The following is a 17,118-nucleotide window of genomic DNA, read 5'->3' on the forward strand; positions in this document are numbered from 1 at the left end:
CAAATTTTTTGAATGTGAATTGTATTATTTGTTTTACTATTTTTTATGTAGCATAACCTTATAATTTAGATACTTAGTTGCATGACCTGTTCAATATCATTGTACATTCTGTACTATAGATGATCAAACAAATGGAATAAATCTGATCTTATTTTATCTCATACCAGTTGAATATCCATTATATGTTCCCTTTAAATTTAAATGTTTAATTTTATATTTGTCTGTGATTATTGTGACTTTTAGAATATTGTTATTGGGAAATTTGAATAAATATGTAAATAAATGCACAAACTATGCAAAATTTAAGTAATTGTATAATCATTCATTTTTCCAGAGTGTGACCGATGTGATAAACCAGGTCATATATGTGATCCAGACACTGGTCGATGTGTTTGTCCACCACTAACTGAAGGAGATCGATGCCAAAGGTGTTTGCCAAATACATGGGGCTTTGAACCAAACAAAGGATGCAAGGTGAGTTTGTAGTCTATTTCTTTATGTAGGTAATGTTCAAACATAAAATTAAAAAATTAATGAACTTTTTGAAATAATATTCTATATTTTTAATATTGAGTTAATTTTCTCTGGTTGGTTTCATTACAAAAGGGATAGAAATTCATGGAAGTAAATAAATGTAAACAAATAAGTCAACTTCAAACCATACATAAAATTGAACTTCATTGTTTCACATGTCAGTTCCTGCAACTTTCAGTTTGTACTAACTATCCATTTGAATGCGTGTAGTTTGATATTTCATGAATCATGACTGAAAAAGACTAAAGATCTGAACTTTTTTGAGATATAAAAAGAAACACGTGATAACACTTTAAGGAATAAAAAGTGCATGTAACTGTGAAATATTTTATTATTTTGTAATGAAGTGATTTTTTATTTTATAAAATACATGTGTATGTGTTCAGGATGGAGCTAAATACTTTGAGTACATATCATCAGGAGGGGTCTACCAACAAGAAATTTCTTGAATTCTGGGAATTATGCGTGAAAATTTTTCTACAGGAATTATGTTTCAATTCTGCATGAATTGTTTTCACAAATGTTATAAGTGATGACAGTAACGGTGATTGGGTGCCAAAACTAGGGGAGGGACTTCTTTCTTGGCCCAGCATGTAAGAAATGTTGTTACTGAAATAAACAGTATTGAATGATCAAGTATCTAAGTGGTATACAACTTTGATGATTTCCTTCACATGCTAATTATTAAAATGATATTGAGCATGTAACAAAAGTCCGGGAACACTTTAAAAAAATTATTGTAGCCAAACGAGTAGCATTACAAAGTGACAAAGTACATTATTGTAGGTTTCTTAAATAAATGGGATCACTGTCTGCTGTGGCAATCAAATCTTGGCAAGCTGCAATTCTTTCGTCTTTCTGCTCTGGAGTCAAAGAATATTCCACATTTCAAATAAATCTTCCTTTTTGTAAATATTCACCTACATTCTTTCTCGCTGTGTCTTTGCTGATGTTCACCTCGTCTGGTAGCATTCTTAGTGAAAGGCTACATTATTGAAGTAACAATTGACGAATTTTCTCAACATTGTTTTCATTGCGACACTTGGTATGGTGGTTGCTCCTAAGGTCATCTTTAATGTCTTCTCGCCTATCACAAAATTGTCCATGCCATTGAAAAACATCAAACAGGATAGCGCTTGGTCCCTATTGCATTTACCATTTGAGTGTGTGTGTGTAGCACTTTTGCAGCTTTAAAACAAAAAACTTTATCGCTAATCATTGCTTTGTACTCACATCCATAATGTGGCTTCCATGCCACAAATCACATGCTGAACTCACTGAGACAACATTATGCACACAGTATGTTGAGACTTGCTCCTGCCTTTTCTGTGGGTGGCATCCATAGTATTTGCTCTGTACGGTCAGTCATAAAACTTAGTGGACACACTTTGTATAATATAAGGAACTATTTGTAGATGTTTAGTATAAGATGTTTTACATAAATTATATTTTATTGTAAGAATTGTCAATATTTTTGCCTTGAATTTTTTTAAAATTCACCTTGATAAAATAGAATTGTAGTTAAATGTTATCTGGATGACAGAGTAGCCAGCCTGATCATAGTTATGTGCATTATGTATCGGTGAGCATGTGCACGTATATTATCTTTTTTTTGAGTCTCCTAAAATTCAATCTAATTGTCATTTTATACTTCCAGACTTGCAGTTGCCATGCAATTGGTTCAGAAAAAGCACAGTGTGACAGTGTAACTGGGCGATGTATATGCAGAGAAGGCTTTGAAGGGGATCGGTGCAATGCTTGCTCTGCTGGGTATTATGGCTTCCCCACTTGCCGGCGCTGCGACTGTGACCCAGCTGGGACAGAACTGAAGCACTGTGACTTCCGAGGACGATGTTACTGTGATACAACGGGCCAATGCCCATGCAAGGTATATTGTTAATATCCAAAGTATACAGTCAAAATATCAAGACATTATTTCTTGTGTATGTTTTGCATTTTTCTTCTTGATTAGGATTGTATTGATTTCTAAGAGCTCCATTATAGCCAAACACTCTTACCTTTGGTGCAGGTGGCCCCAAGTTTGATGTCTATTGGGTATGTTTGGTTGATCTTTGGGGTTAGCTGGGGGATGTTCATGTGGTTTAACATCAGCACCGTAGCTAGATATTTTGGCACCCTAGCAAGGATTGTGGTTTGGCACACCCATCCCCTCTCCCTCCCCATGCCACAGTGAATTACTGTAAACAAAGGAAAGGAATATAAAAGTTAATTCAAAGAAAAGTGGGAGAATCCGTTAAAAAAAATCATGAAACTGACATTCTAGGTTAATTTTCAGGTACCAAGGCACAAGTGCATGCCTCCAAAAGTATCTGGGTAGAGGAGGGCATATTTTGGGCACCTCCATCCTGCCAGGCCTACTGGCATTTTATGTGCAAACTTCGATATTTCCATCTTATGCCATAGTTTGATATTTATATCCTACAAAGTTTGAAATGAGGAAACAAAAACATATTAAAAATTATATATATATATATTTAAAGATTTGTAGTTTGAATTCTTGATCTAATAAAAGTCAGTTATGGCTTAGTGTCTGAAGAAAATCTTTAAAAACGTACTGTTGCTACTGCTTTGGGAAACAGAAAATTCCAGCAGTGTGTTACCAGAATATACCTCTGCCAAGTGTAAATTTCCTGTCCCATATTCTGACTTTTTTCTAATGTAGCTTTGAATGGCGCCCTCTGTGCATGATACCCTAGGCTTCAGCGCCCCTAGCCTATGGGCCTGTTTAAATGATGACAATGTGACAGCTGTGAGGATTATTTTTGTTAGCCGAGGGATACCCCCTGCATCCCCCCCTCCCCTCACATACAAACTTCCAGCACTGATCGTGATGACAAGTCAGAGATATTTCAAAGCAATTATTGCAGACTCTGGTCTCAAAAGCCACAAATCAATGGTGATGGGTCTCGATTGGGTAACCACCCACCACCCATTGAAAACTTGCTTCACAGGCCTTAGCCTTTTAAGGTCTGTTGTGCCACAAAGTTTAGTTTAGATTATTAGTTTCAAAATTCACTGTTGTTGTCATGGATTGATGAAGTCTCAGATGAAGATGGCATCCCATCATTGCTCAATGTACAGCTATCTACATTTTTTTGTTGTTTGTGCTGATAAATATTTTAATAGATTTTGCACCTGAGGAAAGATAGCTTGTACAACAAATTGTTTTCATCTTGAGAAAAATGGCAATCTGTTTTATTAGAGATGTGGACTTTGTTTTATTAGACATGTGGACTTATATGGATTTCTTGCCAATACTGATCAAGACAAGTAGTAACACACAAACACTTGTGCAAAAGATTTGTCATGAATACATGGGAATCTAATGAATTAACATTTTCAGTAGAGAACATTACTTCTTCAGATTCTTGGTATTTCGTACATTATTGCTTTCATCTCTAAGAAGATATCCATGCTCAAATAAGAAAAAGAATGGAAAACAAAATGTAGATAGACCTCATCAACTATTTATTGCAGTTTTATCACATATCTTTCTAATTTATTAACTAATTTTGTACAGGTTGAATAATTTGCAAGTTTTGTCTGCAAAACTAGAAATAATTTCATATACTTATGCATTATTAAGGGACACATTGGTCTAGTCAGTAGGGTGTCTGACTGCCAAGCGGGAGACCCTGATTCGATTTCCAGGGTGGGTGATCTATGATCGGAATTTTTCCAGACTTTTCACACATAAAGTGGCTCTGGGGATAACCCAGCCTCAAATAAATGGATACCTGTGGGGATAAAGGTGGCTGGAGCATGGTGCTGATCACATCACCTCCAAAATGGCTGAGATTGAAGAATGTGTGGTACACGGGGAACTTTACCTTTTACCTTATGCATTATTAACAAGTGAAGTGATAAAGATTATTTCTCTAAAAGAAACTTCCATTTCAATCCTGGATCATGTTTAAAGTCCTCTTTTTTAATATGAGGAACCAGCTGTGAAGGCAAGACACATTTATATTAATTTTTTGCCTCTTTTGGGTAGTCATGAAGATGAGGATGAAATTATTAAGTGAATATTAGATGCAATGGATAAAAGGACATTCACAAAGTAAGATATATGGCCAGACCATGATTCAAACCCAAAATTCTCCAGTAGTGAGATTATGAGTCAACCATTCAATGCACTAGACCACTGAGGCAGTACCAGGATAGAAAGTTACTAATTGCACATTAATATTTTCATGTGTAACATTTATTTTTACTTCAATTTCTAGAGCACATTTAATGGAATCTCTTTCATTTTAATGTTGACACATCCAGAATACTTTCAATTAAATAATTATATCTTGCACCAATTAAAGTCTAATTTTGTCTATTTAAATCCTTATTCAAATATTAATTACATTTCTGTTCTTTTATGTATCCTTGTCAGATAAAGTCATACCATCAAGAATTTGAGAAAAATTTGGAAATTGCAATAAATTAGGAAATATAATATGAAATTAAATTTTTCAAAAATATAGAATTTTAAGTTATAGAGCTGAGCTGATACCACCATTTGCCGATACCAATACCGATACCATGAATGATTTGCCTAAAGCAAATTGTAACTACACCCACGCGCATAACGAAAGAGACACTCTCCCTCATAGACCACATGTTAATAAGTGTACACTCAAAAGAGTTTCAATGTGAAAACATATCAGTCCACTTCTCCGACCATGAAGCACAATTTTTATGTCTCACATGTAAAAGAGAAGCTACTGAATATCATAGAAAGCCACTAAAAATGCAGAAACGTAAATATGATGAAGGTTCTATACTCATGTTTATTGGAAAACTAAACAGCGAAAATTGGGAAGATATTTATAACTTACCTTCCACAAACGAAAAATTTAATCTCTTTCTGAACAAAATTATCTTGTTACACAATGAATGTTTTCCACCTAAACAAGTAAACATATCCACCGAGTGTAAACCATGGGTCACAAACGGAATCAGAATCTCAAGTAGAAAACTAAAAATGCTCCATTCTGAAAGTAAGGTGAATCCCAATCCATCTTTTCTGAAATATTACAAGAGGTATAAGCAAATATATAAAAATGTACTCCACCAATCAAAAATTAATCATAATGACCGTAAAATCAATAATTCAAACAATAAATGTAAAACAATGTGGGAAATTATAAGAAATGCATCAACAAAACACCAATCTTTAGGTAATAATATGGTGATATGCATTAATGGAAAAGAAGTCCAACATCCCCCTAATATTGCGAATGCTTTCAATGAGTATTTTGTAAATGCCGTTCCAAATAGAAGGAATGGGTTTATGGCTGCTCCAGAAGAATGTTCTACACACATAACAGTGAATGACAAATCCTTGTTCATTTCCCCCATTACTGAACAGGAATTAAAGATAATCTTCAGGCGTATAAAAAACAAACGATCTTCCGGCATTGATGAAATACCAGACTTCCTAATTAAGAAATGTTATAGTTCCCTATGTCAACCATTACTACATGTAATAAACAATTCCATTGAACAGGGTATTTTCCCAGACAGGCTAAAAATAGCTGTTGTTAAACCATTACTGAAGAAAAATGACCCAAAGGATTTATCAAATTACAGGCCCATTTCCCAACTCTCAGTCTTCTCAAAAATTATTGAACATGCAATAATGATGAGAGTAGAAAATTTCTGTAGTAAACACTCAATCTTAAGTTTGTCGCAGCATGGTTTTAGGTCCGAACGAAGCACGAAAACAGCGTTAGCAGACTTATTAGAATGTGTCACACAATCTCTGAATAATTGTAATCGCACGGTAGGAGTCTTTTGTGACCTATCAAAAGCTTTCGATTCTGTAAATCACGAGATATTGCTGTGGAAACTTCAAAAACTTGGTATTCGTGGACTACCACAAAAGTGGTTTCAATCTTATCTTACCAATAGAAAGCAAATTGTAGAAATCGCTCACACCACAGCAAAAGGATACGTAACACATCAACACTCCACCATGAAAAGTGTAACATGTGGGGTGCCTCAGGGGTGCCTGAGGCAAGTGTCTCAGAAATATAATAATAAAAGTGTTTCTATTTAATACATTAATATAATTATAGGTCGATTCGTAAAAATATGTAAATTAATTAATTTGTACTTAATTTCTCTGATGCACATACTGGTTCGGATCCCACTTTAATATGTAGATCCAGATCCGATTAGCTTATCTGTGCATAAAGTGGACTTGAAACAAAAAGCCAATCTTCCTTAGTACTGTCATTCAAAACCGTATGGTCCCAATCTAATCTCGGCGGAAATAAATAATCCTCATTGGCCAAAACTGGCAGTAACACAAAGACTGACATAGAAGCAAAGAGTACAAGGAGAAATTGCTGAATCTACTTCCCAGTTGAATATAGATAAAACAAAGCTAATTTAACAGTGACCTTCATCCCTCTTTTCGAAGAACTCCGCAACTACCTGCCACGGCATTAGTGAGGCGGCTGGTTTAAAAACATCCACCTATCTTACCCACAGGTGGTTTCAATCAATAATTGGCAATTAATGTTTTATTTCCCACATGGTTAACTAAACAGTTCCATGCCTTCATGGTCACATTTGGGTTCAGCTTTCACTTAGCCATACCTTTGATCTTGCCATTTGCTTCCCATAAGGGTTGGATACTGGGGTTTTATCAAGTGTTTCTAGGAAAAACTGTGGACCTTTCTGTGTTGGTCTCCCAATCTGTCAGAATGAAGGGTGAATGAACTTTTAAAAAGGACAAATGTTTAGACGAGCTCTTCCCTTTGCCTGCTTTTCTAGCCACTGAAAATATTTGGTATCTGATGGTATCGTTAAAAGAAAATCAACCAATACTCACCGATACATCGGTATCGGCTCAGCCCTAGTAAGATATTTATTATGATTATTATTTTTCAATTGTAGCTGCATATTAAAGGTTCTTTTTCTATCTGAATTAATTCTTTTTTAAAATTGCTTTTCTCTTTACTTTTAAATGTCATTCCTTCAGTAAACTTGTTCTTTCAATGTATAATCTTTGACATTTTCTTTTTAACACATTATAATCCGATGAATATTAAAGTAAAATTAATTGTAAGATATATAATTTATTAAATTGTTTCTTGCATGCAATCCTCTACTTGTACAATAATATTTATTCTTTTTATGCCATACTTTATCATACCTGCTAAATCTCTTATTCATTACGCTTACTATATTGAAGAACAGTAAAACTACAGATGTTTTAAAGGCATATCAGGCGAGAATCTTACATCATCATATGAGGGTAAGAACTAAATTTAACAATTATCGATTGTTTGGTGATTTTATCTTATGTATGTTTCAACATTATGGGATTGTTTATGCTGCATTGACAAAATTGACTGGTATGTTGCATGCAGTTAGACAAGACACCTTATTTGCGAATGTTTCTCTTTGAAGGCTTGTAATTGTTATATTTATAATTTTTATTTTTGTTTATTTTGTTTCAATGAGGGAACACTTCATTTTACACAGTGATGGTGCCAAGGGAGTAGGACGTCTTGTCTCCCTTTCTGCCCCCCAGAAAGCAAGAAAAATTGACAATTCAATGCTATTTTAGCCCAAATAGACATTTCAGTTTTGTGGTAATGCTGTTAAGCCTTGTTTCCATGTTAATAAAACATTAAAATGCTGACCAAGGCAAACTTTTATAGTATAAAAAGTTTACATAAAAACTTAATGTTTCCACCCTCTAACAGGGGGGTCTTCAGACGAATATTCACAATAAATTGATGAAAGATACAACCATTAGTACAGGGTCCATACACAAAAGAACAGGAAGGCACCAGTCCTTATCTTCGGACATTTCCTGTCAGGAATTCCTGAATGTGGAATCTCCTGACAGGTTCTGTTTGGTGTTTAGATGTATACTAAATGGAACTGTTCCCTCCCTGGAAAATATTCCTGTCTCCTGCTGTCTCCACACCTGTTTTTTTTCTGGCATCATCACTAATTCCACGTTAACAAGTGTGATCAATGTCATGTTTGTTCTTAGTCTTTTTTTTTTTTTTTAAATTGAAACATAAGTACAGTAAATGTACATAATTGGTAATGCATAGGGCAACATTTTGGGAACAGGTGTTTTCCAGGGACATCATGCTTGTTCATTTGACTTTGGGACAAGATCTGCACGCATCACAGCAAAAATAAATTTCAATTATTTATTTTGCAAAAAAAAAAAAAAAAAAAAATTACACCTTCTCATGCATGTAAAGTCATAGAGTTTTCATGAATCTGGATGCATTTTGGTTATTTTACTTTCATTTTTACCTCTGTACGTTAATCAAAATGGTGAGAATGAATTGTGAATATTAACCCAGCATCATGAAGACAATTGGGGAACTGCTTGGGATTAGTGTTTCCACAACTTGAGACCATAATTTCCCTTTTCAGGAGAAAAATTTTCCTTTTTGGCCCAATTTTTCCCTCCATCTTGGAAAAATTTATACCCATGGTCACAAAATTCCAAAAACTACTGTTGTTGTTATTATTTGGTCCATAGAAATTACAATTACAGAAATATTGGTATTGACTGAAATAATTCAGTGGCATACTAGGCAGTCCTGCAACCCCCATGGTGCAATGGAGCCCTGATGTGTAGGGGTCCTAGAATGTTCTCTACATGTTTCTGAAATTTTGTATTATCCCAGAAATTCAACAGATAGTGTTGTATACTATTAGTAATAGTCAATAATTTAATTTAAGAAAGAGATGATGTAGGTCAACAGTGATGCAATTCAAACTAAAGATTCTCTAAGGAGAGGACTGAATGGAAACTCTTTTTGTTTAACGTCAGTGAACTCTGAAAATGAATGAACAATCAGAGTTAGCTCCATTGTATGAGTCAACATGCACCACTAATAACTTCATGCCTCAGTACTTATTATTAGAGGGGCAAACTCAAAGTAATGAGCAACAATTTTTCAAAAATTGGAATCCATCGATACATGCAAATGAAGTAAATCATCGCAAAATACAGACTTAACTGAATGCGTGAAGCTGGTGTGACATCATTAGCTTCGATCGCGTGAGTGCAGGCAGTGTTAGAAGATGGGTAAAACATTTTAAAGATGAAAATTCGAGCATCAAAGATCAGTCTCGGCGCGGTTGCTCATGAACTGCCTCCATGGAACACAACATGGAAAGAGTTGACAACATAATTAAAGAAGACCGATGGGTCACTGTGGATACAGTTGCAGCTATACTTAAGATAGGACACAGTGTAGTGCAGGAAATGATTGCAAGGTTAGGCTATCATCCCACGTTTATTGACAGCAGACCATAAAGTGCAGTGAAAAAAACACTCAAGAATTTCTTCAGAAATATTGCAATGAAGGCTATGACTTTTTATTGAGTATTGTGACTGGTGATGAAAGCTTGTTCCATCGTTATGAACTGGACACAAAGTGGCAGAGCATGGAATGACACAATTTCATGTCACTGTCAAAAATGAAAGCAGAGTGATTTGCGCTGGCAAAGTTATAAGCACCATCTTCTGGGATGCAGAGAGATGCATTCTGGTTGAATTTCTTGAACAGGGGTAACCATAAATGCTCGCGGTTATATCCAAACACTTCACAAACTCCACCGTGCATTGCAGGATGAACGTCCTGGAAAGAAAATCATCCTTCAACATGATAATGCATGTCCGCACTCTGATCATTTCAGCAGGGAGGAAATTGTGAAAATGGGGTAGGTACTTCTGCCTCACCCTCCTTGCATTCCTGACATTGTACCCTCCGACTATCATCTGTTTGGTTTTATGAAGAAACCATTACAAGACCAATACTACCAGATGATAAAGGACATACAGAAAGCAATGCGTCAGTGTCTACAAGCAGCTGGAACAGAGTTCTACCATAAGGGTATTTTCAAGCTTACAGAAAGGTGGGGAAAATGTATGCAAAGAAATGGAGACTTTGTTGAAAAGTAATAAAAAGTCTCTATATTATGATGCAGTATGTTTTTCTTTAATAAAACCAAAACTCGATTCATGAAAATTGTTGCTCATTACTTTTAGTATGCCCCTTATATTATTTAATATGTGGGAGGTGGTTGAATGGGTTCCCAGTAACATATCATAAAACTATGTCCGTGATAAAAGCAGAGGCAAACTGGCTCAGCCAGAGAGACTCATTCAACTTGACATGATGGTCCCATCCAAAATGCCAAATTAACTGACTTGTTCACAGACGACCTTCAATTTTAGAAACCTCATTTCATGCATTTATAAACAATTTTCATAAATTCATTGAGTGTAAATTGTCCACAATTCCAGGTGGAAGATTCAGTTGTTCAGCCGTTCTGTCTCTTATTGACACTTAATAAACAATCAAACTTGGTAAATCATGATCTTTTGTAACCAGGCCCATACCCAGGGGAGGGGCCATAGAGGGCATGCCCCTCCCCTCGAGCTCTTAATTTTTTAATGTGAACATAAAAAGCTACAGAAATAACATCAACGAATTTTCACACTTCCGAAAATTTCAATTTTGTCCTTGCATAAATGAATGTGTTCGTTGTGTAAAGAGGCTCTCCAGAAGTCTGCAGGCTGCGATATTTGGTACTTTTAGTTTTGTAACCATTGATGCAAGGCTACCAGCCGTGGTGGCAATTGCAGGGCATGGGAGAGGGTTGCCCCCCCCCTCACTATTTCCACTTTTGCTCCTGCACTGTGGACTTAATGCTAAGCCTTGTCTACCTAGACCTGGTGGAGGCACATAGTATCCACTTTAAACTGTAGGTCCAGTCCCACTTAGTATATCTGTGCATAAAATTGGAACTACAACAAAAACTCAAACTTGTCTACTAAGAGAAAGTAAATTGCCCTTGTCCCCCAATTTGGCACCCAATCGCCACTACTTGCTACCAGGTGAAAATGTATGTGTGTCACCCTTTTTTCTTTTTTTGGCTAACCATAGACCGCTACGATCCTTCGTTGTGGGCTATGGGTTATCTCTCATTTATGATCCTTTATTGTAATAATAATAATAATAATTGCTAATGCATATAATTTAATTTATAAATTATTATCTAAACATACAATTATCGTGGCTGTTCAATGGTTTGGTATAAGAAAATGAAGGAAATTTGAAAACATTTTTAATTTTGGAAACTCAGAATTATACCAATAGTTCTGACCAGTATTGGCAATTGTGTGTCAAAACTGGGGAAGGGGTCAAGGGCAGTTATTTTCTCTTGGTAGACAAGCATTAGCCCATAGCAAGGGGACGAAAGTGGCTAAAAAGTCATGTTTCCCCGAAATAGCAGCCACTGTGTGTGTGTGTGTGTACCACCAACCAAATCACCTTCCTAGATGTGGATGTGCACATGAAGGAAGGACATTTGGAAACCTCCATCCACATCAAACTTACCAACCATATGCAATATATATATATATATATAAATCAAATAAGGTAAAAGGAAACACTCACCAGACAGTAGGAAAATTCAAAATTTTCGCTAATTTATAGCATCATCGGTGTGAGAAGAAACAGAAGACGAAACCGGAAGTTGGGGTCCTGCAGAGTTGCCAGGTCCCCATTGAAGAAGAAGCGGTGCGTAGAACGAAAAAAACACTGTTTCGTCACCAGGCTCGTCGTAAACTGTGAGTGTGTAGGATGAGTTGGGAGGGAGGGCGGGAGGGTGGGTGAGGGTTGGGCATTACTGGGTGGCCTTGTTCAGGCCAGGTGGAGTGGTTGCACTCATGGCCGATATATAGGCCCTCTCCCATCTTTTGCGAACAGAGGTGTTGGCTGGTTGGGGTAGGAGGTGGATAATCGCTACCCGGAAGCAGTCGTTGAAACTGATGTTGTGGTGGTTGGTGTGGACGGCGACAGTGAAGTCCAGGTTGTGGGTGGAGGAGCGGTGGTTATTGATGCAGAGGTTGAGGGCCGTTGATGTTTCCCCCAGGTAAAAATCACCACAGATGTTGCAGGTGAGGATGTAGATAAGGTTTGAGGCATGGCAGGACCCCTTGGGATGGAGGGTAAATTTGCCAGTGGCCATGTGCACCTGGAGGGTGTGAGAAGTGATGAGGATGGGACAGGTCTTGCAGCTTTTCAGACTGGCTGCACCCTTCCCCTTCCACTGCCACCCAATTTCAGTCCCACACCAACATGCCCGCTATTACCCGACCCCCCTCTACCATTGCCCACCCCTCCCACACCACCACAGACCCCCCCTGAAAACCAAAACTGCACTCCCATACATCGCACCTTGGGAAACAACCAGTCCACGGACAAACCCACCCCTACCAGATCCATGACCACCAATGACCCTAACCCACTCAAAAACAACCAGACTGTACTCAATTTATCCAGCCATAAACTGAGCACTGATGAAATAGCTGTTTTATCCAAAGGCCTCACCTTCTCCCCCACAACTCCCCCCAACCAATTCCGCCTACTTTTTGACATACACACATTTGCTCGCAGCCTCCGATGGCAACATTTCTGGGCCAAAAATCCCTCACTCCAAACTACTACCAGTGAAACCCACTCGAGCCTCCTTCAATTTAGCCCCCCCTCCTCCCAAGATCCACCCCCCCTGCCCACCAACCACCCCTTGGAAAGATACATCACTGCCGTCATTTCCACCACCTCTGACAGCTCATTCTTAAATAACTTTCACAACCAACCTAACCTCAATCCCCCCCAACAGAAAGCTCTCAGAGACCTCCGCAACAACCACAACATCAAAATCCTCCCAGCTGACAAGGGGTCCACCACGGTGGTCTTGAACTCTCAAGACTACCTGGCGGAAGCCAACCGCCAGCTGGCTGACCCCTCCACCTACAAACCCACCACAGTTGACCTATCCGCCGAACACCTCACCAAAATCCGGGACTTCATCCACACCCGCGGCCCACCTGAAGGCCTAACAGCTCGTACCACCGCCATGTTAATACCCGACAATCCCCGCACCCCCACCTTCTATCTATTGCCCAAAATCCACAAGCCTGGCAACCCTGGCAGACCCATTGTGTCCAGCTATAACTCACCTACAGAACGAATCTCAGCCTTTGTTGACTCCCATCTCCAGCCTCTTGTGAAAGCTCTGCCCTCCTACCTCCGTGACACCAACCACTTCCTCCAGAAAATCAGCACCCTCCCACAATTGCCCCCAAATACCATCCTTGCCACCATTGATGTCACTTCCCTCTACACCAACATACCTCACTCCCATGGCCTCCGCTCCATAGAATTCTATCTCAATAGCAGACCCAAACCTCACAACCCCAGCACCAACTTCCTGACCCACCTAGCCCACCTTGTCCTCACTTGTAACAACTTCACCTTTGAAAACCAAAATTTCCTACAGATCCGAGGTACAGCCATGGGTACCAGAATGGCCCCATCCTATGCAAACCTCTTCATGGGCCAACTTGAGCAAGAGTTTTTGGCTACCCAACCCCTCCAACCCCTCCACTGGCTCCGCTTCATTGACGACATCTTCATGCTCTGGACACATGGAGAACCATCCTTGTCAGCCTTCCTGGACCAACTTAACCACTTCCGTTCCCTAAAATTCACCTGGACACACTCCCCCAACCAGATCACCTTCCTGGATGTGGACGTGCACATCGAGGGAGGACACCTGACTACCTCCATCCACATAAAACCCACCAACCACATGCAATACCTACACTTCTCCAGCTCCCACCCGTTCCACACCAAAAAAGCAATTCCATTCTCTCTGGCCCTCAGGGGACAGCACCTGAACACTTCACCCACCTCCCGCCAGAATTATAACCTCCACCTACACCAGGCCCTGGTTAACCGTGGATATCCCTCCATCCTGGTCACCAAGCAAATATCACGAGCTGCCTCACATACCACTACCACCAAGAAACCTGCTGCCACCAACCCACCTGATCTCATCACCCAATATCATCCCCACCTCAACAAAATCAGGCACACACTGCACTCTCTTCTCCCAATCCTCCACAGTGATCCCGAAACCAAAAACATATTTCCCGACAAACCCAGGGTGGTTTTCAAACGCCCCCCTAACCTCCAAAACATCCTGGTCCACAACACTCCTTCACCACACATCCAACACCCCCCTGCCCATAAATGCAACCGACCCAGGTGCAAGACCTGTCCCATCCTCATCACTTCTCACACCCTCCAGGTGCACACGGACACTGGCAAATTTACCCTCCATCCCAAAGGGACCTGCCATGCCTCAAACCTTATCTACATCCTCACCTGCAACATCTGTGGTGATTTTTACCTGGGGGAAACATCAACGGCCCTCAACCTCAGCATCAATAACCACCGCTCCTCCACCCACAACCTGGACTTCACTGTCGCCGTCCACACCAACCACCACAACATCAGTTTCAACGACTGCTTCCGGGTAGCGATCATCCACCTCCTACCCCAACCAGCCAACACCTCTGTTCGCAAAAGATGGGAGAGGGCCTATATATCGGCCATGAGTGCAACCACTCCACCTGGCCTGAACAAGGCCACCCAGTAATGCCCAACCCTCACCCACCCTCCCGCCCTCCCTCCCAACTCATCCTACACACTCACAGTTTACGACGAGCCTGGTGACGAAACAGTGTTTTTTTCGTTCTACGCACCGCTTCTTCTTCAATGGGGACCTGTCAACTCTGCAGGACCCCAACTTCCGGTTCCGTCTTCTGTTTCTTCTCACACCGATGATGCTATAAATTAGCGAAAATTTTGAATTTTCCTACTGTCCGGTGAGTGTTTCCTTTTACCTTATTTGATTTTTACTTAGCCCTTTTGGCCCTCCTTGCTTTTATCCATTATACAGGGTGTCATTTTAATGGCGCCCACGGACCACGGAAACGTATAGAGGACATCAAAACAAACAACTTTTCTCAGTAACATTTTTCTCGTTGGTGCATCGTTTCGGCGCTACAGTCGTTCAAAAAAGCCCGTTTTGCCGCCTGAATGCTGGCAACCACACACAACATTTGATTGCATTTGTGACGTCATATCCCGTCTTGAAGCGATGCGTTCCAGGGTTGCCAGGAACACACATATTCTGTGAAAAATGACATAGCTACAATCAGCCACATTATGTACCGTAAAACAAATCGAGAAAACACGTTCTGTAACCCAACAGGAAGTAAACAAACGATACGAAAAATGTTAGAAAGAAAATAGAATTCAAGTCATATCGAATTTTGTCTTAGCTTACATATCAAATATTTGCAAATCTAGTTACCAAGTTGGTATCTACAATTTAGTCTATCCACTTCGTCCTTCTGATACTAGTTGTCTGTGACACACTGAACATGACAAAATAGAAATGAAAGATCTCAAAATTCCAAAGGTAAGCAACACATAATATAATGTATATTCAGGGCATTATGAGGCAAGTGACAAAAATGGTTGAAAATACAGCGATATAAGTAGTAGTAAAACAAACTGTCCGACGACTGTGTTTATCTACGCACCGGATACACATGTAATAGTTTGCAACTCTGAACAGGGCAGTATATTCGCTACTGATTCATCATTAGATTGTTACTCTGGTTGTACGTGTTTTAGCCGTAATGTAACAACGTGAACCTCGGATACTTCCGTTATCAGCACAAAAGTACCACAAGTCATCTTGACACAAACCTGTAGATATCAACCTTGCAACGTGATTTGCAAATATAATTGACATGTATCTGGGCGTAAACAGCCACATGTAAGTTGTAAGTACAATAAAATTTATTGTTGTTGATATTTGACATGTAGGCTGAGACAAAATCCGATAATGACACTTCATTTTGAATACGTTTTTTACCATTTCTCATATCGTTGGTTCACTTCCCCCTTCCCCTGAGATGACTGCTGATCTTCTGGCTGGTAGACTATGATGTTCGGTTTACTGGACGCGTTTCTCGCTTCGTTTTACATCTAATAATGTGGTTGGTAGTTTGTCATTTTTCACAAAATTTGTGTGTTCCTTGTAACACTGCCGTGCGCTGTTTCGCCCTAGGAAATGACGTCACAGATACGATCAAATGTTGTGTTGGGTTGCCAGCATCCAGGCGGCAAAACTGTCTTTTTTGAACGGCTGTAGCGTCGAATTGACGCACCAACGAGAAAAATGTTACTGAGAAAAGTTGTTTGTTTTGATGTCCTCTACACGAATCTGTGGTCCGTGGGCGCCATTAAAATGACACCCTGTGTGTTGACAGTAGGGCCTCCCCCATGGCACAGTGGTAGCGTCATTGCCTTGTAATCAAGGGGTCCCGGGTTTGATACCCGGTGGAGGCACAAGTGGTTCGGATCCCACTTTAAACTGTAGGTCCAGTCCCGATTAGCCTTACTGTGCATAAAGTGGACTTAAAACACCAACTCAAACCAAGTGTTGACAGTACCACAAAAATAATAGATGGTTCTTTCGCCTGGCTTGTCGAAAACTGTGAGTGGTGGGGGTGGGTGGGGGGTTGGTTGGGAAAAGGTGGTGGTGAGGGTGAGGATAGGGGATGAGGGGTGTTACTGGGTGGCCTTGTTCAGGCCTGGAGGTGTGGTTGCATTCATGGTCAATATGTAGGCCCTCTCCCATCTTCTA

The 17,118-nt window shown here is 39.5% G+C and overlaps 1 protein-coding gene across 3 annotated transcripts in view; it reads left to right on the top strand.

The window, feature by feature from the left end:
* The window catches only part of wb (wing blister), an 849,362-nt gene that overhangs the window by 642,776 nt on the left and 189,468 nt on the right, over nucleotides 1-17,118 (top strand). For all 3 annotated transcript variants that reach the window (XM_083126284.1, XM_083126285.1, XM_083126286.1), the window contains exons 18-19: nucleotides 335-474; nucleotides 2,192-2,422. In XM_083126284.1, coding sequence (XP_082982410.1) covers nucleotides 335-474; nucleotides 2,192-2,422 — 371 coding nt within the window. The remainder of the gene's footprint in view (nucleotides 1-334; nucleotides 475-2,191; nucleotides 2,423-17,118) is intronic.

The sequence above is a fragment of the Lepisma saccharinum genome, chromosome 8 (genome assembly GCF_977018435.1).
Source record: "Lepisma saccharinum chromosome 8, izLepSacc3.1, whole genome shotgun sequence".
NCBI lineage: Eukaryota > Metazoa > Arthropoda > Insecta > Zygentoma > Lepismatidae > Lepisma > Lepisma saccharinum.